At 39.1% G+C, this 25,558-nt stretch overlaps 1 protein-coding gene across 1 annotated transcript in view; it reads right to left on the bottom strand.

The window, feature by feature from the left end:
* fam135b (family with sequence similarity 135 member B) overlaps positions 1-21,538 on the bottom strand; it is a 50,863-nt gene extending 29,325 nt beyond the window's left edge. The window contains exons 1-4 of the mRNA XM_026155682.2: positions 21,248-21,538; positions 15,323-15,419; positions 10,835-10,914; positions 2,461-2,600 (exon numbers count right to left, since the gene is read on the bottom strand). Coding sequence (XP_026011467.2) covers positions 2,461-2,600; positions 10,835-10,914; positions 15,323-15,399 — 297 coding nt within the window. The 5' untranslated portion in view covers positions 15,400-15,419; positions 21,248-21,538. The remainder of the gene's footprint in view (positions 1-2,460; positions 2,601-10,834; positions 10,915-15,322; positions 15,420-21,247) is intronic.
* Positions 21,539-25,558: the final 4,020 nt, after the last annotated feature.

The raw sequence follows: 25,558 nt of genomic DNA, 5'->3' as shown, positions 1-25,558 counted from the left end.
TGTTAAATTTTAATAGAAGTAGTTCCACTTTTGTAGCGCTTACAGTAAACGTATAAATCCATCTGATATTGATGCTGTGATTGATTAAGAATACATCGGGTGTGCACAGGGGAAATGAGAGGCTATTTTCGTCTGCGCTATCTGTAGCTGTGAACAGCAGATAACCTCCGGAAGGTTAATGAGCGGGGAGCCTTCGGGAGAGCTTACAGATGAAATCTGATATGCCTTTAAGCTCTTCTGTCTCCACACCTCCACAGCAACACCTACGTTTAATGAAAATTTCTAAAATTAGTTGTCATGTGAGACAGAAAATCCACATTCTGGCAGAAGCAGGAATCCTTCCACAGTAAACTAGGCGTATACACCACATGTTAGGGAGCAGCTGAGCGACGGTTTAGAGTACTGTCAGCGTGTGAGCTACGGCTATCAAATGCATGATTAGCTTCAAATGAGGCCATCTTAACACTCCCACGTCCCAGCATCAAGCCCGTGTCACCGCTGTCACTGCTGATCAATTTGAGCTCCGGTGGCTCCCACAGGCAAAAACGGGCAGAGTGGATTCTCAGGGTCACGCCCACAGTAAAACAGAACATCAATAACTGTCAGGTAGGTTTACACACCTGATCAGCTGAACTAAATATGGCCGGTCTGGGTGCACAGGCACAGTCTTTCAGTTACATAACATTAATTTCACGGAACGAGTCTACGAGCTCAGTGACCCTCACACTGGTTGAGTGGTTATTATGATTAGCACAGAATTCCTTTGAAAAAGGCAATTAACCTTTTCCACTGAATAGCTTTTGTTATCTTTCAGGGAACCAAACTCCTGTCAATCATTTCATCACATTTAAAAACCGCTAATGCCTCCGTTAACAAAAAAAACTATAGTGTGCCCACAGACCCTTAAAGAAAGTATTGGAGACAAGTTCTAGGCCTGAAAATGAAAGCCAGCTGTCAAAAAGTTGAAAAGTTCCACTTCAGACCTACTCCAAAATAAAATCAGTGCCCATTTAAAAAAATCTGTTACTTACCACTAACTCTTTCTGGAACAGTTCATGCATGTAGCTAACCAATTAGCAGCCATTTAATAGTTAATTTAATATGACCAATGCAATCGCAAAAACAGTTGCTGTGTCTGAGGTCAACTTAGCTTTCAATAAGCTTTATTACATTTTCTGGGTTCATAAACATTTAAGAGGAAGTTCTGAACTGGATTTCCTTTAACGTCTATCCAAGTATCCGGGCTACACTGGTAGCCTCAGAAAATTAGCTAACGGCACCAAAGGGCGAGCCATCAGACTGACCAGTAGTTTCAAAGATTAGAGCTACATTAACTTATAAGCTTTGTTTATTTAAATGCATTTTTATCCCTGTTATAGCCATCACATGAAATGTTTACCAAGAACATCAGTGCAAACTTCTAAGAATATGGCAGCTGTAACTGTGATCAGTCTGCAAAAATCACAAATCTGTTGCTGTCTTCATACACAACTACTTCCATTTCAGCCACAGTTCATAGATCTGAAGTAGAAATTCAGAAATTCCTCTGCTGCATGACGACACTTTAATTTCAATTTGCTATAGCTGCCCGGCAATCTTGCTTTTCAACAGGAATCTATAATCAGAATGCAAACAGTTTATATAAGTTGAGTCGAGTCCCTACCTACGTGTCACTGACAAGACTGAGTCCGATTGAAAGCAACATATCGGCAATCCGTCTGCTTTATTTGCAAACCTTCGCCTTCATCTGGATGAGCGGGACCGCAGTTAGTCTGAGTCGGACTGCAACTGTTTGGAGATAGGTTGCCTCCTGCCAGGTGGCCTGTGCAATCGTCAGGTGAGGGTGTTGCGCACTGACAATTACTTACAATTGGTTCCCAACAGCAAAACAATTTAATGCAACCACTGGGCGCCCATCGATTGTTCCTAATCGCAAGGAGGTTGCTGCCCTATTTTCATTCTACAGTCAATGATGCTTTAGACATCTTAAGCTCTGTTAGACAAACCTTACAAGTCAATGTTTCCAGAAAGTACATCTTTGCAAATTGAGCTGTCTTTGGCCAAAGAAATAGAACGGCTCCAACACCCCTGCTTTAAATCTATACTGCTATAGACAGATAGACTATATATTTTGCAGGTGTTCAGACTGCAAAATATATAGCACTGTAGTTTTTTATCTTTTATTCCCTGTTGTGTAAAATATCTGCTGTGATTAAGTGGAACGAATGTGTGTGTTCTGAACAAGGAGTATTGTTTGTGTCAGATGATAAAAACAACAAGTGCAGAAGGGAACAGAGAATGATGAAATCCATTAATTACGGGCCATTTAATATGCTGTAAAGCTACAAGTTGCTATGGAATAAATAAAAAAGCGAGCAAATGGCAATCAATCCACCCCCCCCCCTTTCAAACTGGATATTTGTCTCTGTGTGTGCAGAAAATGTCACCGGCATGACTCACCCGTTCTCCGTCCAATAGCAGGTGGACTTTGAAGATCATACAGTCATTCACCGCAATCTCCTCGTTTCTGTACAGGATCTGAAATATCCGGCTGAACACGGTGCCGTCGTAAACCCCCGCAGAGCTGAAGCTGCACTCTCCTAATGTGGGACGCAAAAGCACAGCACAGTGACAGCAAGTGCAATTAGTATCCACATATGATAAGACATAGATCCGATAGACTAAAACAAGCATTAAACACCAATGTTTAACTGATAACAGGAGCTTTCTCAGAGCTCTCTGTCATGACTACAAACAAACAAAACATCACTTTATCTTTGCACAGCATCAACAGGTTTGTGAGGACATTTGCACATATTTACAGGCACTCAGAGGCAAGCATCTACGTTTAGCTCTAGAACCAAGTGATAAAATCTGTAAATGAGTTTTGGGCCAAGAACGCTGAAAAAAAAGAAATCAAGCAGCAAAATGGAAACATAAAAAACTGCAGTTCTTCATGTGACCACTTAGGCTGGTTCAGAAAGCAGGTCAGCGCACACTGTTAACAAAAAAAAAATCTATGAGTAGGTTCCCTCTAAACCTGTATTCACACTGGCTGCGGATGCTAGAGAAAAAACCTTCCTGCAGTTGTATTGATCAGTTCAATTCAGAAGTTCTTCCACAAATAGCGAAGTAGTTGCTGCATGATGGCAATTTAATTGCAAAATCCCACATGTACCTGGCAACGCTCTGTTATATCAGAATACATATTGTAGAATAGAACCAGAGTCACAGGTGAGGGCAGACTGACTCGGGTTGACTGCAACATTGGGTGATCTGTCAGCTTTTATTTGCAGCTACCTCGAAACACCTGAAAAATTGTGATGCAAACAGGAAACAGAGAATGTTCAGTGTCAGTGTAAAAGCTGTTGGTTTCAGCAGTAAGGAACAACATTTACTTTGAAAGGTGAACATTCCCCATTTCATTAATCCATGGACAAATGGCACATGTTTCCCATGCAAACTATGGGCAATCGTGGCAGTCTGTTAGCAACCAAAGCAATCACAGTGAGGCTGTTGGTGCAGCAGTCAATTTCGCCCAGGGCCAGCCAACAACCTCCAGAAACTACTCTGAAGTTTTTCTTAGCAAAGTTACCGCTTGTCTCTAGGCTTGTTTAACTAAAGCAAGGCAAAGCGAACAGCTGTGGGCTGTTTTTCATATTTAGGTCTATCGATGTTGCTCACATCAAGTTCAACTGATAAACTTTAAAGTCCTTTAAACTTCTTGGTGTGGGAATGCAGAGCCAGTAGTACCTTTAAATTCACATATGTTTTCAAGCACAAGGAAAAACTAATAAATTGGATTTTATGTGCAAAACTTAGGTCACACATTTGCCCCCAAAACTCACACGATCTCAGAGGCAGCCCATTGTTTCAACTGCCATCATCGTCCACGTCGCAGCACTTTGGTGTGCGACGCGGTGGCTGTTTACTGTGTGCTACTAGCGCATTTTTCCCTGGCAGCACTGCAGAGCTGCTGTCCAGCTGTGAGCCGTGAGAGGTCTTTGAAATCCCCTGCTGAGGTTGTGCTCTTTTCTGTCTCGGTCTTACTCTCCCTCTCTCTGCAGGCCTCCTCCCGATAATGCTGTCACTACTTGCAGCATCAAGCAGCCCCAGCCAGGGTGACGGATGTGTGGAAGCACGAGTGCTGTCAAAGGCTTGGTGGATGTGTGGCACAGACAGCGTAATCCCTCTGGGGATGTACTTTCTGGGGTAGGAGTTGTTGCGCGGTGTTAGCACGGTCTCCTTACAGTTGCATGAATGTGACTTTGATGTTCTTGTTTTTATTTTGTTTTTGTGTAGGTTTCAAGCTCCTGTTTCAAGACACATAAGCAGATTAGAAACTCGACACCGTGTGCTGTCATTAACATAAATTATCCTCTGTGTCTATTTGACCTGTGAAGGACTCATCGTTTCCCTCGGGAGCCTCCGTGCTTCACAAACGCTGGATTTCTCCCTTCATGTGGCCAGAATCACTAAATCAACAAACTGCACCTGCTGCAGTGGCTACTCTCACACGCTCACAGATATTATACTTCCCTTTCAATGCCTGTTTGTTCTACAGACTTGATTAAATGTTACAATACGTGTCGAGGGACTTTCAGTGATAAGGCCTTGATAAGAACGCAGCTTAACTGAAATAACAGCTTTGACACATCTAGCAGTGCTGTGCACACTTGAGGTGGAAAAAACACTAAACCACCCGTAAAATGCAATATAACAATATTATGAACCCTTCTTTCATAAGATTGAAGATCAGTTAAGATGGAAACTGATAATCGGTGTAACACTGTATTGTTTATAGTTTGTTTATACAGAACTGGCACTAAATTGGCTGTAAGCTATTTGTCATGGCAGTCACATGAGGCTGTAGAAGAAAAGACCTTTAAATATAGTATATAAAAAATTTTAAAAGTTGCATTTTCTTACACATTCGGTAGAACACACTCACACACCATATATTATAGATATAATATATATTATATATATATATATATACATACATATAATTTAAGACTTACAATATAAATATATTAAACTGTAATTTTGCTGGTATCTAACGCTAATTGATAAAAAATAGTAATATCATAATCTACTATAATAACACTTCTGATTACTTATTTTAAATGTAAATATTGTCTATGTCTATATGTTAGCCCTGCGACAGACTGGCGACCCTATGACAGCTGGGATAGGCTCCAGCGCCCGCCCCCACGACCCTGAAAAGGATAGGCTGTAGTGAATGGATGGATGCCTATTCTTAAGGAAATATTAAGCATCATCAATCCCAAGGTATTTTTTTTACTCAGGCCGACAACATCTCAAAATGAAAGTGTTCTTATTTGAAAGTAAAATGATAATATTTTTGATTGAATCAATATCGATGAGAGGGTGGCACATGTTAACTGAAGGAGCCTTTAAAACTCACACAGGCAGTTCAAAACATGTCAACAGGAAGGCTCAAGCTGACCCACGTGTTCATTGACAGAATCTGGTAGCTGTAAGCAGCAGTGTTGACCACTGTTCCACCGTGCCATAAACATCTTGGTTTTTTACTCCCAGTTTTGACCAGTTTCTTTGTCTTTTTTCTGGACTAGTCGTCCAGAAATTTGTAAGAAGCTAAACCTACCTGACACAAAATTACCTAGCATCATCAAACTAACTACATATTCACATGCCATCAGAAATCACTCGGTTCTGACACTCTTCTGGTGTACTGTGCTTCTCACAGGTACTGGACTGTTAACACATCCTGCACATTAAAACCTGCTGAAACGCCCTTCAGCTTTAGCCACAGTGCTTCTGTGCTGGAAATAATCAGCTTACAGCCTCTGCTCTGCATCTGCTGTGTGTGTGTGTGTGTGTGTGTGTGTGTGTGTGTGTGTGTGTGTGTGTGTGTGTGTGTGTGTGTGTGTGTTCGTGTTCTGCCTATCAGTAAAGCACACAGAACTCGCCACACAGATTTGCTCCTCGTGATATTAATAAGAAAGGGCATCTTAGCCGGTGCACCGTAAACAACACTCCAGTTCTCCCAGTTAACATTCTGACTTGAAAATCCTAATCTTACTGCGCATGAATCACAGTCATTAAATCCTTCAGCTGAGTGTGTGGCACGATCCTTCACAAGTAATTCATTTTTTTTCTGAAGGGCACAGACAATTGAAATGTCAAGCACACGCTTTCAAAGAGGACACAGTAAGGGAATTGTATGATGAATGTAATTGTTCTATCTGTGGCCAGAATGGCAGCTTTATGTTTATGATTCAGTCTGTGAGGTATGCAGGCTCAGTGCATGACCTTGTGGAAAGAGCTGCAGAGGAGAGGGGAGGGCCGCAGCCTTCCAATTACAATATGCATGCAAGATCTTCACTGTAATATACGTAGCTGCAGTGTTTCTTGCTGTCTACATATGCTAATGGCTGGTGAAACATTGCAGTGTAGTCAGCAGCTTAGATATTAGTGCATCAAAAATGCACTATACCAATCTATATCAAGTGCTAATCAAATGTATTTGATTATTTGATCATCAGAAAGTGTCACGCCAACTATTAAAGCAAAGGTTTTGGCCGTTTGCTGCTCTGTAGCGTTCAGGTGAGCATTAACACAATGGAAAAATTGTTCACGGAGCAGATGACCCAGCAAATACACCCCAAGATCAGACCATAAAATTCTCAGAGAAACTGCAAAAAACCTAAGAGCTGCATTCCAGACTCCACAGAGCTCAGTTAGTGTCAGACGTTAAAGCTCATGATAGTACAAATATATAAAATATTGCTTATATAAAAGAATATTGCCCAGAGAAAGTCTCTTCTCTCTAAAAAACAAAACAGGACTGAATGGCTTAGGTTTTGCAAAGCTGCATTAAACACAGTATATCAACAAAACAGCCCATGCCAGCTGTCAAGCATGATGGTGGAGGGATAATTATTTTAACTTGTTTTGCAGCCATGGGATCTGGAAACCTTGAGTCAACCATGAACTCACAAACATGAGCATATATCAAAGTATTCTAGAGTCAACGAGACGCCATCTGTCTGACAACTAAAGCTTGGCCCGAATTAGGTTATGAAACAAGATAATGAAACCAAACACAAATGTGAAAGTCTAGACATCAGCCTGACTGAAATGCTATGGCGCGACCTTAGACTAGCTTAGACTAGACTAGCTTAGCATGCTGGAGTTTTCCTTACTGTATATGAAGAAGTATTTTATAAAAAACGCAATTTGTGAATTTGAGGAAAGTTACATGTTTAAAACAAATCATGAGCTCAAGCATCTACAGTCACCTGTAGTTTGGGATAATGTGTGGGCCTACAGTTGTGTAAACAGGTAGCATTCTGTCAAGACACAAACTGTCAATACTTAAGCAGCTTTTAGGTGAAAATACTGAATAGTAAGCACCATTAGGCACCTCTAAAAATGAGTTACATTATTAAATATATTTGTGTCAGCTAATCTGAGCTAAAGTAACAAAACTGAAGCCTCCCCTGTCTGGAAAATGATCTACCTCTTTCTTTACAACATGTAAAAAAGCTGATCCTCCAGGATTCAGCAGCCCTAAAAATAGACAAACCGCTATTCTTCATTTCTATTCAACTTGACATTATAGTGGCTACTTGGAACCAGCAGTAATGAGGGAGCAAGAAATTCTTCTTAATCAAAAACCCCGTGCCTCCTGTCACTGTGTTTTAGGTGAAAACACTCACACATCATCTTTACAATCACGCACGCATGGACGGTTTGGTGTTGCTGGTGGTGCTGTCCTCTATAGCAGTGAGAACACTGACAACAGCTACATGCCTGAGACTAATATCCTGCTCCAAAAGACCAAAATGCCCTCACAATCTAAAACATCCTAGTGAAAACAGTAGGCTGCACTGTCACAAGTACAGCTGGTGTACACACACACGCACACATACACACACTGCTCCAGTCATGATAGGCTAAAAATAGCCAATATTGAGAATCAGGATTGGCAGTGAAACAGCTTTCTGCAACGCCACAGATCCACATTTTGACAGTTAGGTAGGTTTGGAAGCCTTCAGTCACAACCTATGAATACAAATATGGACGCAACAGAAGAAGAATATTTCATGATCTTTGAGGAACCTGAAAGTAATTGTATATTTGTATAGGAATGAAGCATTCAATGTTCACAAAACTTTCACTACAGTGTATTTTTTGGTGATTGTTTACACTTTTTTTTCTAATTAAGTAGGAAACAAATGTATTTTAGAAATTTAAAGAGCTTTTTCAATACATGGACATTCTCCATAAGATGAGTTTTTCTATTATGCAGCACAGTGCAGCTTTAAGCCGGCTTTGCCCTTTTCAGCCAAGACTAAAGACTTTCCCTCAATAACTGGAAATCCAATAAAATTTTATTAAACGTTTAAGAGTTATTGTTTGAAATGTTTCTAAGCTATTTTAGATGCCAGATATTCTGCAGGATGAATCACTCAGTTTTTAAATCCTAAATCACATCGGTAAGACAGGGCCATAAAATTCCCAGACAGCGCTCTCACTCTCTACAGATCCTGGATAGCTGGCACAGTGGTGGGACTACTTACTGTTTACTGTAACCTTTTGTAAATTTCTGTCTTTTATCCACAATAGCAGTGAGAAATTACAGTGCATTTGGAGACAAATCTGAGTACTCAGCAGTCAAATTGTTGGTTGTTTTATTTTCCTATTGTCATTATTATTATTATTATTATTAGTATTATTACTATTATTAAAATTATCATCTGTCATCTGTTGACAGCTCTACGTTAAGAAAACAGTCACATCTTTAATTGATACTTTTTTAAATATAGACATCAAAATTTTATATTCAATTTTTTAATATGGTGCCAATTTAAGGTGGTTTAAATTCTTAGGTAAAGATAGAGGACCACATGTTGAGACAGTCCCTAATGGTAGGGAGAAAAACTGCTTTTAATAGGAAGAGACATCAGGCAGGCTCAGGGGTCTTCAGCTGACTAGAGAGTAAGGGGCAAAAGAAGAGAAAAAGGAGGGCATGCAATAGCAGCATATAAATGCAAGGGGAGTCAAAGTACGTGAGTGACAGTAGTCGATGCATCATACGAAGCCTACAGCAGCTTAATGGTTCAGGATTTCCAGAACCAGCCTCAACAGTAAGCTTTAAACAGGAAAATTGGAGACCTAATCATAAAAGTAGAGAAGGCGTCTGTCTTCTGAACCCAAACTGGGAGCTAGCTTCACAGGGACCTCCCATTCTACTTTTGGAAACTTGAATTATATGCTAGAAGAATACATTTAAGCTCAATTCTGGATTTAACAGGAGCAAATAAAGAGGTATGTGAGAAATATTAGCTTTCCTTCTAGTCCCTTCTATCATTCATGCTGTAGCATTTGGGGTCACTTAGAGGCTTTTCAGAGTGCTTTGAGGACGAAGAATTTGAATGTTCCAGCTTAGAAGTTTAGAACAACTGCATCAATTATTCTTTCAGGATCACTCATAGACAGATGTGCAGATGAATGAAGACTAGTTTAGAGATTTGATTAACCTCTTATATCCCTGCAAGGTTCAAATCTTGTCCTTTGTATCCAATTTATACATGTCTGATTTGAAAATCTTAGAAGAATTGTGAAACCAAGAAACATCTAAGTGACTTGATTTGAAGGGTGACATCTACTTTTTCTTACTTGCATGTTACTGAAATGTAATCTAATGCTACATGTTTCACTAGTCACCACTGGGCAGGGCTCGCAAAATCTCTAGCCCGGGGCTAGCGATATCTCGGGTCGGGCGACCGAAATCTATCTCAGCCCCGCCCATCGGGCTATATGATTGCCCGGCGGGCGGGGCTGAGATAGATTTTTATGACTTATTTTGTGTGCGAGGAAAACTCTTTGTTTACCGGGACAAATTAGAATCTATCAGACAGATGCTGAAGTAAAGTGTTTTTTACAAATTGACTCAAATCTGAGACCATTACTGAGATCATTAGTAACCTTCACTAGTGCTGTTTTTTGCTATGATGCGTTCTAAACCTTCACTTAAACTCTTTGTTTATTTGAAGAGTTTCAATTGATCAGCTTAAAAGACTCTGGTACTACAATACTACAGGTGTTCACAGCCAGGCCACGTAGAAATGACTGCAGTGTACAGAATCTTATTTAGCTAATATTTTTCATGAAATATTAACTATATTCAATATTCAATCTTTTTCAAAAAACAAAGTGTGTTAACTCAAAGGTTTATTTGGTCTAATTTTATCATGTCTGGTAATTTATTAATGCAGGTAAATTTGGAGTCTGTGTGCTGTTTCTCAATGCAATTTACCTTTAACTGTTAGAAAGTCATTCAAACAAGTTTAAAAAGATCCAAAACTGTATGAAAAGATCGATCAGAAATGACCACAAAACAGCCAAACATGGTTGTAAAAATATTCAAAAAGAGAACAATGGTGAAGCAACACAGAACAACCTTTGTAGTCACAAACGACACACAGAGAACAACACTATATATGAAAGCACAACGACTAAAGGGTGATGCCAACTAACTGCTGAGAGACACTAAATGGCCAGAAAGGGACAATGAAGGAATTAAAATGTGACGGAAATTGACCATGAAAAAGCACCAGTAAAATGGCCAAACATGAGGCAAAAAAACAATAACCATGGTCTAGTACCCAGTGTCAAACTAAAGTAGTCAGACATGTGCTCCACCATCTATTTAACAAAACTACACAAACAGATTACTGAACACAACACAGCAAATTAAGAGTTCCTCCACACACCAGAACGAGTGGTAAAGTTGATGTGTGTGTTTCTCAGAGTGTGAGGAAGTAAACATCGTCTGTCTTACCTGCATTGTCTTGTGTTGTTGCTATGACCCTGTGGGGCACTCGAGGTGAGACCTTCAGCCCTGCTCGTATCTGGTAGAACCTGAGGTGGTGGATAAAAACAGAACAGTCACGCTTAACGAAGCAGCACTGCTTAACTTCACCCTCTGCAGTCTGTGAGTAGGTGAAAGGTATCAACACAACTTTAGGTTTTAACAATTTTTTGTATGTTTATTTTAAATTACTTTCAATTTACTGTCTCTGTTTGTACTCTTTGTATGTTTATTGGTTTTATTTTTATTTTTTATCTTTATCCATTTCCTTAGTATTATTTATCCAGTGCTTTAGATCCACTTTATTGGTATTACAGTTGAATTGTTTCTCAGGGTTTGTTTCTTTTGATTCAAGAGTTTCTCTGTCTCAGTCATAGTATAGGTATATATATACTATGTATAGGTATATAGTATATATATACCTATACCATTCTCATCCTTCTTGATCTTAGTGCAGCGTTTGATACCATTTCTCACAATATTCTCCTGAACCGGTTAGCTTCCATTGGTATTAGTCATACCCCACTTACCTGGTTTACCTCCTATCTCTCAGACCGCACTCAGTTTATCCAACTTAAATCCCATTCTTCAGCTCTCTATCCTGTTTCTGCTGGTGTGCCCCAGGGTTCAGTATTGGGGCCTCTTTTATTCATTATTTATATGCTTCCTCTTGGTTATATATTCCGAAAATATAATATAAATTTTCACTGTTATGCCGATGACACCCAGCTCTACCTTTCTTCTAAACCCAATTCATCCCTCCCACCTACCTCCCTCTCAGACTGTCTTATTGAGATTAGATCCTGGTTCTCCTCCAATTTCCTCAAACTTAACAGTAATAAAACTGAAGTTTTACTTGTTGGTACACCATCTATCTTAACCAAATCCCACAGCTTTTCCATTAACGTTGAAAATTCTCCCACCCTTCCCTCCCCTCAGGTTAAGAGTTTGGGTGTCATTCTTGATAATACTCTTTCATTCCAGTCTCACATTAATTACATAACACGGTCTGCTTACTTCCATTTACGTAATATTCACCGACTCCGTCCCTTCCTTACTCCCCATGCTGCTGCCATCCTTGTCCATAGTCTTATTACATCCCGTATTGATTACTGTAATTCCCTCCTATTTGGTCTCCCTAAAAGGTCCCTTCATAAACTCCAACTTCTTCAAAATTCTGCAGCTCGGGTCATAACTTGCACTCCGTTAAGTGCTCATATTACCCCAGTTCTTCAGCAGCTTCACTGGTTGCCCATAGAAGCCAGGATAAATTTTAAAATCTTACTTCTTGCATACAAGTGTATCCATAAATCTGCTCCTTCATATTTGTGTGACCTGCTCCATATCACCACTGTTTCCCGCACTCTCAGATCATCATCTGCTATTCATCTTACTGTTCCGTCCTCACACCTTATCACTATGGGGAACAGAGCTTTCAGTCGCTCTGCTCCTCGGCTCTGGAACTCTCTTCCTCCTGCACTAAGAAATATTGACTCCCTCTCCGTATTTAAGACACAGCTCAAAACACATCTGTTTAAACTGGCTTATTCGCTTTAATGCTGATTTTATCTGTTGTCACGCTCTGTTTTGTAATTTTAACTTATTTTATGTATTTTATGACTATTGTTCCTTTTATTAATTGTGTTTTTTGTAAGGTGACCTTGGGTTTCTGAAAGGCGCCCTCAAATAAAATGTATTATTATTATTATTATTATAGGTATATATATAGTATATACCTATACTTATAACTTTATAGGTATATATTCTGTGCCCTTAGTTTCCTTTTAGTTTCTAGCTTTGATAACAGTTTCTCCATAAGACCCTTGGCTTTCTCTCCTGTGTCAAGTCCTGTCTCTGTGTGAGGTGTTTCCCTGTTTAGTTATTTCCTGTTTTATTGTTTCAGACATGCATTCCTTGTACTTTGTCTGTATTTTTGTCTCGTTGGTGCTCTTTGACCTTAATAAAGGTTTTAGTTTTTTATATCCTTAGTATTGGCTTTCAATTCCCATTCCCACAAAATATTTTCTTGACAGAAATGTTCTTAAGCCCATCTTTCATTTAACTTTGCAGTTGTTTGTAAAACTATTCTTCAACTAAAGCCACTTAAATTCAAAAGATGTTAAATATCATATTTTCTAGCCTCTTCCTAACCATCCATACAAACTCCACACAGAAAGGCCCTGGACACTTGGTGGAATCAAACTCAGGCCCTTCTTCTATGAGGCAACAGTGCTAAACACCACGCCATCATGCTGCCCACGCTAATATCTGGCTAATTAACATTCAGTTTGCATGTTAGTATAGTGGAAGTGACAAGAAAATGGTACTTAAAAATTGCATAAAATTGTCTGTTCATTTTACTGTGTTCACTAGGCCCACTTGTTTTGTAGTTAAACACTTGGAGCAGACGTTGCTAGGACAATTAACGATTAAAACAATTAAATAAATGGTTTGGAGGTAATGTATGTGTTAGCCAAACCATTTCTGGAACATAACTGTGCATTGTACCATGTATTTATATTAATGTGATAAACTCATTTAAGATATTTGCCACTTATAGTTTGACTTGCTGAAATTTCAGCAACTGAAAAATGCAGTTACAGATCTTTGTAACTACATTTTTTTATTAACAAGAAGATCCAGGGAAACTGATTTAAGGTATGTGCAGTTTTGGCATTGTGAAATTCACCTGGAGCCTAATACAGAAAGCTTTGGCTAATTTGGCTAACTTTGCAGCTCTTGTTTAAACCAACGTATTGCAGTAATCCTGTTTATTGAAACTGATTAGAGTCTTTGTTTTCAGATTCTAACGTGCTTTCCATTAACTTAATGAGAAAATAACATTAAAGCTACACAAAGTCGCCCATCGATTGCACAAATATTCTTATACTATTAAAGAATTATTGACAGAGGGTTATTAATTAGGTAAAAGTATTAGAAAATATCTCAAATAGGGTTCATTTGAAATGATAAACAGTCTTTTTGTGTTAAAAATGTATCATTTACATTGAATCATTGTGACCCAAAGCAGATTTGGGTAAAACCTTCACATCATTAGCAAGCTGAGACCAAAGCATGGCTGTGAACTTGATTATGTCATCAGTGTGTTAATGACAGCGCTCGATAGAGAAGATGTCACAATAAAGAAAATCAAAAAGGTGTTTTTTTGGAAAGAAAATAGGTCAATTTAGTGATCACTTCTTACTCATGTGCTATGGCAGAGATGTATAAATAGCAGTGTTCCATGAATAGTTTTCAACAAGCTGAATTGTTTTTATTAAAAGGCTAAATTGCAGAAAGGACAGAATACTGAATAAGAAAATGCACCTGTGTTTTTAAAACGTACTTTTCCTATTACAGTATAAAATGTAAATGCTGCTTATCGCCATTTTATCCTTTGCAAATCAAATGCAGATTTAATCAGTATTCCTAATGCAATCAGTGGACAGCTGTGTGGCCCACTAGTCTAGCACAGGGATTAGTATTGACTTAAGAAAGCACATTTCAGTGTGGGAAGATGTGTAGATGTTGGTAACTAAACTATTCTCTGTCCATAGGGCTTTATCTTTACACTGGGGTCAGATTTTGTTTCGTGCTCACAACGGATCTCTTCTGATATCACAGAGCAACGTGGCATCGAGTAAAAACAAACATATTAGTGCACTCAACTGAAGGGATTATCGTGATAAAGCTTTAGCCCATCACATTTGGAGAGGGAAAATCATTTTGGTAAAGCTGGTGTTTCACTGAGCCAAATGACATGTTTTAATCTGCAGACAGAGCAGGCTACACAGGGCCCTTTTTTAGTCTGGGAATATCATAAAAACTGCAACAAGAAAGAAGAACTACCTCTATCATTAACAAAACCTTTTAAACTCCCTATTTGTAAAGCACTGGATGTAACATCTGTCTTTTTCATTAATAATACTACATTATATAATAATAGGAAGACGACTTTGCATTACAGGCAGTCTGCTGGGGGCCTCACTGCTTCATTTTCATTTGCCTCTCTTGAACACTGTTCCAAACAGCACTGTCAGTGCTCTGCATGTGACATTTTGCAACACTTTACTGCAAACATTTCTTCTTAGGCCTGTGCATCGGCTAGCAATAGCAGAATTAGCAGCTACAACACTCTAGCTAGTTAGCGCCAGTTTTGATATAGCTTTTGGACTTTAGCCACATCAAAAGCTTTAGATTGTGCTAACAAATTGAACTAATGTTTGAACTAATTTTAATTAGTTGCGTACACAAGCTCTGTGTCAAAAAAATTAGCATTGTTATTGTTCTATGATGAAACAAACAGAGATTTTGATATTAGCTAACAATGGTTGCATTTAACCAGCAGAGTATTTAACTAGCAGCAGAAATAGAAATAGAAATTTTCCAGTAAATTAAATGATTCAGGATATGTGCACTTTTTAAATACTATTAAATATATATAAGAAAAATTCTTACCCCCTTTGAAAGAGATCCACATTGTGAAACTTGTGCAACTCTAGAGAAAACTCCACTGTTCCCTGTACTTCAGACATGATATGATCCCACTCATCACCTGTCAAAAAAGAAAACAACCAATCAATATGATGTATAAGACCAATGAGCCAAAATAACACCAAATCCACACTGAGAGGTAAGACAAATGATGACATTTCTAAAACTAGCTCCCATGGAAGTGATACTGCATGACTCATTCAGTCCACTGCAGTGTGGATAGCAGACAAAGATAGAGACCCTGGTCTGAATATAGTTCTCATTACCAGTGGTCAGGTTAATGTTGCACATATGACAACCACCCCTGTGATTGAATTATGTCACAGTAAAAAATGAATGCGTGCAGCTGTATGTTCTCTGTCTTCTATCTACCTTAAAAAGAAAAGCTGTGAGCCAGGTTCTATTGTAGAAAACATCAGTTTATTGGCAGCAGTAGCATTGTCACATTACCTTTATAGTACATTTGAATAATAATAACTTTTATAACACAGATGTTTTTCATTTTTAAACATCACTTTTGTATGCCCAATATTTTAAAACACAAAGAAGAAGAGTCTCCTTATTATGTTTGACATAACAATAACATTTAATACTTATAGTTTAACGTAGTGTATCGCTGTGGTGCCCATTTATTCAAAAGAAAGGGTGATTATCACAGTTTTGTTTACTGTAGCACAATTTTTTTGAATCCATCCTTTGGATACACAACACAGAAACCCATTATCTTTCTCCAGAAGCCTTACTATTATACAGTTATATAAACTAATATTGAATTTCCATTGTCTCTTGACTTAGGTATCTATTGGGATCTCTTATTGGTAGGATCTAATAGGTATGCTTCAAGTCATTGAGTCCTGCTTAAATAAATCACAATTATAAACCCATGTGTCCAAAATAACTTCTGATCAGTACTGTACATACTAGACTTGCTGACTCTCCGTTCATTCATACCATATTAAAAGTACTACCTGTCACTTGTAATTAAAGCTCAGAACATGAACCATCCAATTTACTACAAACATTAGATACCAACCTCGTAGTACACAGGCTATAAAGTGCTATGAGAGCTGAAACACGGCAAGTTTGAGCTGCCATCAATCGAAAGGTGCTCAAACACTGACTGTGTTTACAGTCAAGCATATTAAGAAACCCATAATTAAACGCTTTGAAATATAACACCACCATGTGTGTGGTATTGGGTGAGTCTTCCTGTAAGCACTGTAAAAACTATAAAAGCAATATTACTATAAAGTAAGACGTACACAGTGACGTTTCATTTCATCAGAGCTCAGACACTCAGAGCGTATATCATTTGAATTTGCAATAAGGAAAATGGGGGAAAAAAATACAACTGTCCCTGTCTTAGTATTCAGTGTATTTATATCGATATAGCGTGAGGTTAGCACTGTTGCCTCACAGCAAGAAGGTGATGGGTGTGTTTGCAGTTAGGCTAATTGGTGATTCAGTATGGCCCATAGGTGTGAATGGTTGAGTTAGTTTAAAAAAGGGGCCTTTGGGGCACATTTTTTTAAAGCTTCAAGACACTTGTTTTAAAACGAATGCACTTTAAAATACTTACACGATGTGCTAATAGCTAAACTACAGGTATATCAACTGTTTTTTCTATTTTTATCTAATTTGTTTTAAATTGAGGATTATGTAAAAGGAGTCCTTGACTACACACATAGTATTTCATTAACAGCTAAACTATATGCATGAGTCAGACAAAAGCACAGACGGTATAAGAGCGTCCAGGCCAAGCTAACTTGGAGGTGCCAAGCTAGCTTAGCCGGGAGCAATCTTCCTCTAAGCAAAAAGACTTCTGGTGGTATAGAAGGCTACATGAAATCACCCGCCTACAGGTCACTTTAGGTGTCACCTTAATAAACATTTCCCTGAAAATGATGGTCATTCTACGAGTAAGGAAGAAAGATTATCTGGAATATCCTCATTGGGGAAAAGTTAGTAAGCCGTTATCCAATGAGCATCTAATGGTGAGTTTCTGAGTCAGTTATTGTACCATTTGCATAAATGTGTCTGGGCTGGGACAAAAAGGCTTCTTTTATTTCAGAATTTTTTCAAGATTCTTTTAAGAAGATGTTACAGCTTTTAAAAAAGAAAGAAATGTTAGAGAAAAAAGTCTGACTTGTCCCTTCATCTGAGCAGAGAAATTAATTCCCAGTGTCCTCTCTTAACACTTTATTTGACCAAATAGGGTGAATCTAAGGTGTCCTGACAGTTGGCAGAAAAACGCTCTCTTCTAATGCTGATAAGATGGATTAGAAGATTCCTGCCAACAGTGGAGAAAGAAAGTAAAATCCAGTGCCCACATTAAAGCTGAAGACCATAAAAGCAAATGAGTACAGTCCTGAGACACACAGTATCCTTCACTAATGTAGTACATCAGCTGCCCACTGCCGCAAATGGCCTAAGGAGACAAGTAACGACAGAGACGCTTTCTCTTTGTGCTGACTCGGCATGCTGCTTGTAAGAACAGTTATAGGTCATTTGATGGGAGACGGTGAGATGCTGAAATATGTTTCTTTTTGCGCTGCTTAAGATATAGCTAAAGCTGCTTTGTCGCTTCCTTAATTCACTGAACTGTTGTGCAGGCCACCGTTATACTTATCTGTTATCGGCTGTCTCCAACATACATAATAAGAAGGAGCAGCTCACTTCTCCGACAATGTGTTAGGTAGGCAGTAAGTCGAATGAACACTGTGTACTTGATAAAATGGAAGCTCACAGGCCGGGGACTTACTGTAATATGTTTTTATTTCCCAGTGAAACAATCAGCAGCCTACAGTACATGACAAGAGCACCCAGACGCATGCACTGATTATCAGCCTGTGTTGAAAATTCATCAATACGTTAATCAAATCAGCGAGGCACACACCAAAGCACCCACGCTGACAGCTCCAGAGGCATACAGCTGTCAGTCATCTAAGAGAGACACACTGTGTTTCTTTTCATGACGATGACAACAATGATCTTGGTTGATGAAACGCCCCACCAGCTAAACTGCAGCATCGGACCTTTTAAAGCATAGGTGTCAAACTCTGGCCCGCGGGCCAAATTTGGCGAAGCCATACCAAATTACTATTAGAGCTGGCCTACTGGTATTATACAGGTAATATATATATTGTTTAGTATTAAGCTTTGCTTGTTCCATATTCAGTTTTTCAGCAAAACTTGTTTGAGTCCATAACAAAAGATTCATTCTTATATCTGGAGGAAGATTTTTCAATAAATATTAATGTTAGCCCGCGACTTTGTTCCAGTTTTGAATTTTGGCCCACTGTGTATTTGAGTTTGACACCCCTGTTTTAAAGCATTCTCTGTACCTTTACGTCAGCATTAATAAATTAGTGAATAAGTTGAATGTAGATGCCTGTGGGACTGAACTTGAAATGCTGGCATTTAAGGATGAGAGAAAATTCCAATGCAGTTCAGTATTATTAATATAGCGCCAAATCCCAACAACAGTCACCTTAAGGCGCTTTATATTGTAAGGTAAACACCCGAAAATAATACAACAACAGAGTTTTATTTTATTAACTGCTCTATTTGCATAACTCTTTGCAGAAAATAGAACTCACAGCTTTCTTTTTTCTTCCATTTGTTCAATTTCCTCAATTTTTTTATAAACCCATTGCACACGATGCTGCTATAAGCCCAATTTTTAGATAATACATGTTTGGGAATCGGTGTGCTGGTGCACAAATACTAAACAGGTTTTTTTGTCTGTTTGTTTTGTAGATTCGACAAAAGAAATTGAACAGATGTTGAGTTTTTGCAACATGCTGTGACAAAGTGACAAAGTGCCTAAAGGTACAATTTACATTTGGTTCTTTGCTAAGAGGTGTGTTATGTGTAGACACAACCCTTACCCTTTGAGTTAGGAGGCCTCTTTTATGCCTGAATGATTAACAGGTCAATGTCAACTAACATAACAAGTAAAAAACACATTCCTGCATTCATACAATGTCCTTAATACACTGTTGAATTAACTGTGTTCGAGCACAGCTCCCAGACATCTCTACATAACCTGTAGCCAAACTACACTTGGAATTTTCTGCTTGTGCAATTTTGTGAATTATCTCTTTCTTACTAGAAGCAAATCATTAAACACTAATCGTTGCAAAACACCCATCTGCTGTCTTATTATTATTTAATGCAGGCCACAAACACACCACACACTCTGGCATTCTTGGAGGTCTAGAGTTTGCAACTTGGCTAATTCTACCACCTTAAGGAAAACCTAAAAACTCTTTGTTGTCCTTAAGCTGCCCTCTTTCCTTTGCTGCAGCTCCTGTTGGCGTCAGCTCAGCTGGGACCACCGATGACATCTCCAGTGTCAATTTGAGAACGGATGAAAAAGCAACACGTTCACAGTGTCTGCGTGTGAAATAAGCACATTTTTGCAGGCTTAGCAGGCATAAATGTCACTGTAAGACAGAGAGCCATTGTTTGCCATGAGCTGCTGTATGTGCACATAGCTCAAAGAACCGGAAATTAATCTCAGACATTATTCCACTGATTAACATCCACATCCCTCTCCAGCACACAACAACAAAAAGCTGTCACCAAATATGTGACAAAGGGCCGTTAGGTTACAGCACCTTCTTATAAGCAAGTATCAAATCACAGTTGCTGTAGCAAATCCATCATTTTCACCATCTCTAATTTCGAGAGAAAGCTATCTGCAAATTGGTTATCTGGAGTGGCACTTTACAGAAATCCACTGAGCCAGCCCAGCAATCATGTGATGGCATAATCTAGCATTTGCTAAAACCCCTCCATGATGCTGTATTATGCTCTCTGTTGTTAAATTACAATATTACGCCAAATCCCTGCAAAAAAAAAAAGGATAAAAACGAAAGAGAACAAGAGAGAGGAGTGGGCCGAGTTATGGAGTTAAATGAATCAGAATATGACTTTGAGAGGATGTGACTGGCATCGCTGCAATCGCCAAATTAGATTCTCTGAAGATCAAAAGGCTTTTCTGCTGGCGTTTGGAGGGCTGCATGCAATCCGTAAACAGACGTACTATTTGTATTCACAACTCTGAAGCACTGTTCACTTGTATGGAAACCGAGTGCTGGTCACGTTGTCCAAAGAAAAAACTAGCTAAAAGTGTGGAGATGGGCATTAAAATGGAATGCTCGGTGTTGGATTAACTGGTTTCAAAGTACTCTAACCTCGGCGTTATGTTCTATAATGACATTTTGAGATCAGTCAGCTACACCAGTCCCTGAATTTGTCACATTAGTACATGAGCAGCATTATTAAATGAAGACTATTTGCCCTTATGTCATCAGTTATGTCTGTTTTAGCATTTTTGCACACGAGTTTCAGTCTCTGCTGTGTTTGTGTTACACTATTTGAGCCTACAGGGGGACAGCTTTGACAAAAATCCTTTGTTATCAAAAGAAATCCAGTGCTGCACCAAACACAGTTGCCAGTTATCAAAATTAAACCACACTGTAGTATGTGGCTTGCTTAAAGACAATTATCAATGCTTTTATTTTGAAAGCTACATGTATTTTCCCCATTGCTTCTTCAGCTTATCACTGTAGAGTGGGCTTAAATGTTTTGTTTCCTCAGTGGTGACCACATATATGCAATAGGTCAGACAGAGACCCTCAGCTGCCATACAGAGGAAACGCATATGGACTATGAATTTAACCCGTTAGCCTCCGTGTTTTAAGCAAATCCGTCAGCCTTGCAGCTCTGGCGCCGAGCAGCAGTGTACTACAGAAAGCAGCTTTCTCTGTTGTAATGTATGACAGCTGAGCTTCCCTCTATCCTCTCGTGTTCCGAAGACAACAAACCAGCCAGCAAAAGGCAGAGGAGGAAGGTGTCACATGAGGAATGAAACAGCCTCACCTTAGCGCTGATGTGGAGTGATATCCGCAGAGGGTTTCTGGTCCAAGCCTCTACTGGAGTGAATTGCTGTTTGCGGACGGATGCGCGGATGTAAATGTTTATATCATCGCTTCTCCTGCTGCTGCTGCTGTTGCCATGGTTATTCATCCAGACCCTGTGTGTTCTGCAGTCCCCTCTCGCTCCCCGTCTCTCTCTCTCTCTCTCTCCCTCCCCTGAAGGGGATTTCAGTTTGGGAAAAGTATCGCTGAGTGGCCGTGTCTTTGTGCACAACGCTGACCGCATATACTGACTGTGGATAGTTTCACAAGGTGAATATTAATAGTCAGCAGCACCCAGTCAGCGTAGTGCTGCTGGTGTCCGTCCGGCAGGGCGGGCTGACGTCAGAGCCGGCCCCCTAAAAGCTGTAGTGAACCGTGCACTCGGAAATTACCATGATAAGGAACAAAAGGGTGACTGTTATGCAAACAAAGTGTTATTGCAATAATAAGCAGGCGGACGTCACGTGATTTGGACACACTATTGGGCTTAGTGGAAGGAAAAATAATAATGACTAAAAATGAAATGCGTGATTGCTTAGAGAAAAGAGCTGTTTGATAGGTGACCATAGGTTTCTTTGGGAAGCGGTTTGATTATAACCCATAATTATCCTCTATGATGCACATACAAATTAGCATTTCTTAAAATGAGTTTGCTATATGGGAACAAAGTTTGAATAGAATTGAGATTGGGGTGGATGGAAGTTTATTTTATCCATCATATCTTTAACAACATGTGTATTACCATAATAATGTTAACAAATCAACATTCCTATTCAAACAGAGGCAAGAAATTCTTTATTTATATGTTTTATTATGTGAGCCATTATCATACATTATATAACAGTGTGGTGTTTGGAATTGGATGTGAAAAGCAAAGGATGGATCTGACTGACAAGTCATTAGCCAATAAGCATATCCTGGATAATAATTTACAAAGTCATAAAAAAATTACATTTTTAAATTTAAATTATAAAAATAAAAATATATAACATGGATCCAGGTCATATGAGCTTGTACATGAACGGATCTGTATCTGATCTGGGCCGAATGAACTGGGAAATGACTGCATCCAAATGGTTTCCAGTCCTGATCTGTTCCATATTCATTTTGTTGTGCAACTACAAACTACAAACTTTTGTTGTTGACTTCAGGAGACACAGCACCGACTTGGCCCCCCTCTACATCAACGGGGAGTGTGTGGAGAGGGTCCACACTTTCCGTTTCCTTGGTGTACTCATCTCTGCTGACATCTCCTGGACAGGAAACATCTCAGCGGTCATCAAGAAGGCCCAACAGCGGCTGCACTTCCTGAGAGTCCTCAGGAAGTACAAGCTGAACTCCAACCTGCTGCTGACCTTCTACCGCTTGTCCATTGAGAGCCTGCTAACCTACTGCATCACGGTATGGTACGGCAGCTGCACCAAAGCAGATAGAGTGAGGCTTCAGAGTGTGGTCGAGACAGCACAAAAGATCATCGGCTGCCCTCTCCCCTCCCTGATGGACATTTATTCCTCCCGCTGCCTCACCAGAGCAGCAAACATTATCAAGGACAGCTCCCACCCTGGTTTCAACATGTTCAGCCTGCTTCCCTCAGGGAAGCGCTACAGGTGCATCAACACAAAACCCCACAGACTCAAAAACAGTTTCTTCCCCAAAGCGATAACCACCCTGAACTCACACATGCACAGATAACACAGCCCCCCACTTCCCACTTCCTCTATGGACCACCACTGTGCAATACCAATTCTATGTGCAATAACTCAACTGTATATACATAACACTATTTATTACATATTACTTACATCTTGTATATTGTACATTTTATATATATATATGTTTTTCCCTATGTTAATACTGTCCATATGTACATAGCGCTGCAGAACTGTACCCCCCCCCCCCCCCCCCCCTTCCCCAGCATGTTTACACTGAGTGGGAGATGCTCTGTATCTCATTGTACAACTGTATAGTGACAATAAAGGCATTCTATTCTATTCTATTCCAACTAGAATCCGTTACTTAGCCTTATCCATTATGCATCCGTGGTAGATCCAGTCCATGGTAATGAGCTAAAACTAGCTATTTAACCCATAAACTTATCAGGAAAGTCTTCATGGAGGCCACAGAGCATGGGAGCAAGGATTTCTCCAACAGATGTTTATTACAACCAGAAGTCTTTTTGGAACCAGTGGAGTCGCTCCCTAATGGTCATTGAACAAGATCTGCACTTCCATGTTAGCTTTGTGTTTGCAACCCAAAAGTGCTGTTCATCGTTTAAACTGTCCAGGATTTCCTTACCTGTTTTGTTTTCAATGCTATTTTGTATTCCTGTGAGATTTTTCTGGCTCCACACAGGTTTTTGGCCCTAAAACCGATGCATTCTCCTGTCTGTATTTTACCCACTACCAACACTTCAGCTGTGTATTTGTAAGTTTATTGGCTAAATCCTCCACTGTGTTCAACCAACTAGTTCTAAACATAGCCTACCTGATAATGGTTAGCAGAACAGTGGGTTTTTCTAAAAACAGCTCCTGATGGAGATTTTGCTGAGGAGATTGAAGCATAGCAGTAAAGTTAGAAGCAGTAAAATCAAAACAAATGGCTGAAAAATGCTATGACTCCAAACAAAATGATACAGTAAGCAATTTCTTCCCCCTAGAATAAAACATATTGAATCATTAGGTGGACGACCTCATCTGTTTGATTGTTTTGATCATGTAAGACAACAATCTGGATTCCTGATCTAGGTTTTCTTCTTGAAGACAACAATAAATTCACACAGTAGCCACTGTCTAGCTTGTTCTTGGCAATCAGGTACAATTAAAAAGCCATCTGTCCTGGTTAAACAACTCTTCACTGACTAATCACTTGTCAGATAAGGGGGAGGGGAGGATTATGTAACAAATGAATAAAAATGCCCATAATCTGCTGGATATGGCAACTGTGTGTTTAACTGCTGTCAGCAGCAGAGCATTAGTTTCCTCTAACAATTTGTTTGGTTCTTCTGTGTCTCTGATTCACCAAGTGAGTGCTGGATAACAGTTCTCCTGTGTTCTAAGCTTCACCTTCTGCTTAAAAACCCAAAGTCAATTGCTGCTTTTCTCTTGTGGCATTCTGCCATAAGCTCCAAGCACTCTTGATTAAAAGGGTAGCACTATTGATTTTCTTTTTTTCAGTTTTTCAGGCAGTTGCCAGAGCCCAGATGACTATATAGTCTGGGGAAAGAAAAAAAAAACCTGGCTGAATTTCCCGAGGTTATACAGCAAGGGCACCAATTTTCTGAGAGTCCAATATCAAGCTTGCATTGCTTATTATTGCGATTAAATGCGATATTTGTTTAATTCTACCATCAAGTTGGATTTGATAGATTTATGTAGGCATTTGTTTTTAATCCCTATCACTAATGAAGTTGAAAATTGTGTGAGTCTTAACACTGATGACCTTTTATACCTAAAGTAAAGTTACACACACTTGGATATTAGTCATATTTGCTAAAAAGCAAAAAACTACAACTGTTTGATGGTCCTAAGCAAAATTTTCCTGCTGCTTTCTGAACAGTAAAGTTGTTAAATAAAACCAAATACCGTTCTGTTAAAAGAAGTCCAAATGCAAACAAAACAAAAAAAAAATTGAGTGAAACTGCCAATAACAAAAACTATAATCCACCAAATGTGTTTATCACATCTGAATTTCAGAAACTTGACAAAACAAAGAAATGTGTTCTTTCCACAGTACTACATTCATGTAGACTTCCAGTATAGAAAAGCTAAGCATACAGTATTTATCATTTTGTTTTCATTTCACATATAGTTTTTTTTTAACTATATGTTTAAATGTATTTATAGTTGGAACAGCTACAACAGCTAATGTTTCACTTTAGGACTGGCGTTTTTCATTAAAGATGATTTTAGCATTTTTTGGCTCTCTAATGCTAGTCAGCGGCTAAATTCCACCACTAAATGAAAAGTGCATTCAGTCTTGTTAGCATTATCTTTAGCTTCAGTTTCACAGCTGCTCACTTCCGGCCTACCCAGCCTTCGCAGTGTTGCCAACTCCTCAGTAAGGAAAACCGCTATTGGCTGTCCTAAAAGTCGCTAGAATTCGCTAAATGCATAATTATTTGCATAATTGGTCATGCTAATGTAATTGTAACCTCGGTTGTAGGTTTATGTCTCATTGTGGAAGAGACATATAGTGAGTTAAAAATGTCCTAAATGCATTTAGAATTTATTTAGAACTACAAATTAACTTTCTTTTAACAATTATTGTTTTTTTA

Source organism: Astatotilapia calliptera, chromosome 22 (genome assembly GCF_964374335.1).
Source record: "Astatotilapia calliptera chromosome 22, fAstCal68.1, whole genome shotgun sequence".
NCBI lineage: Eukaryota > Metazoa > Chordata > Actinopteri > Cichliformes > Cichlidae > Astatotilapia > Astatotilapia calliptera.
The sequence above is the reverse complement of the archived record's forward strand: the minus strand, read 5'-3'. Positions and strand labels throughout refer to the sequence as shown.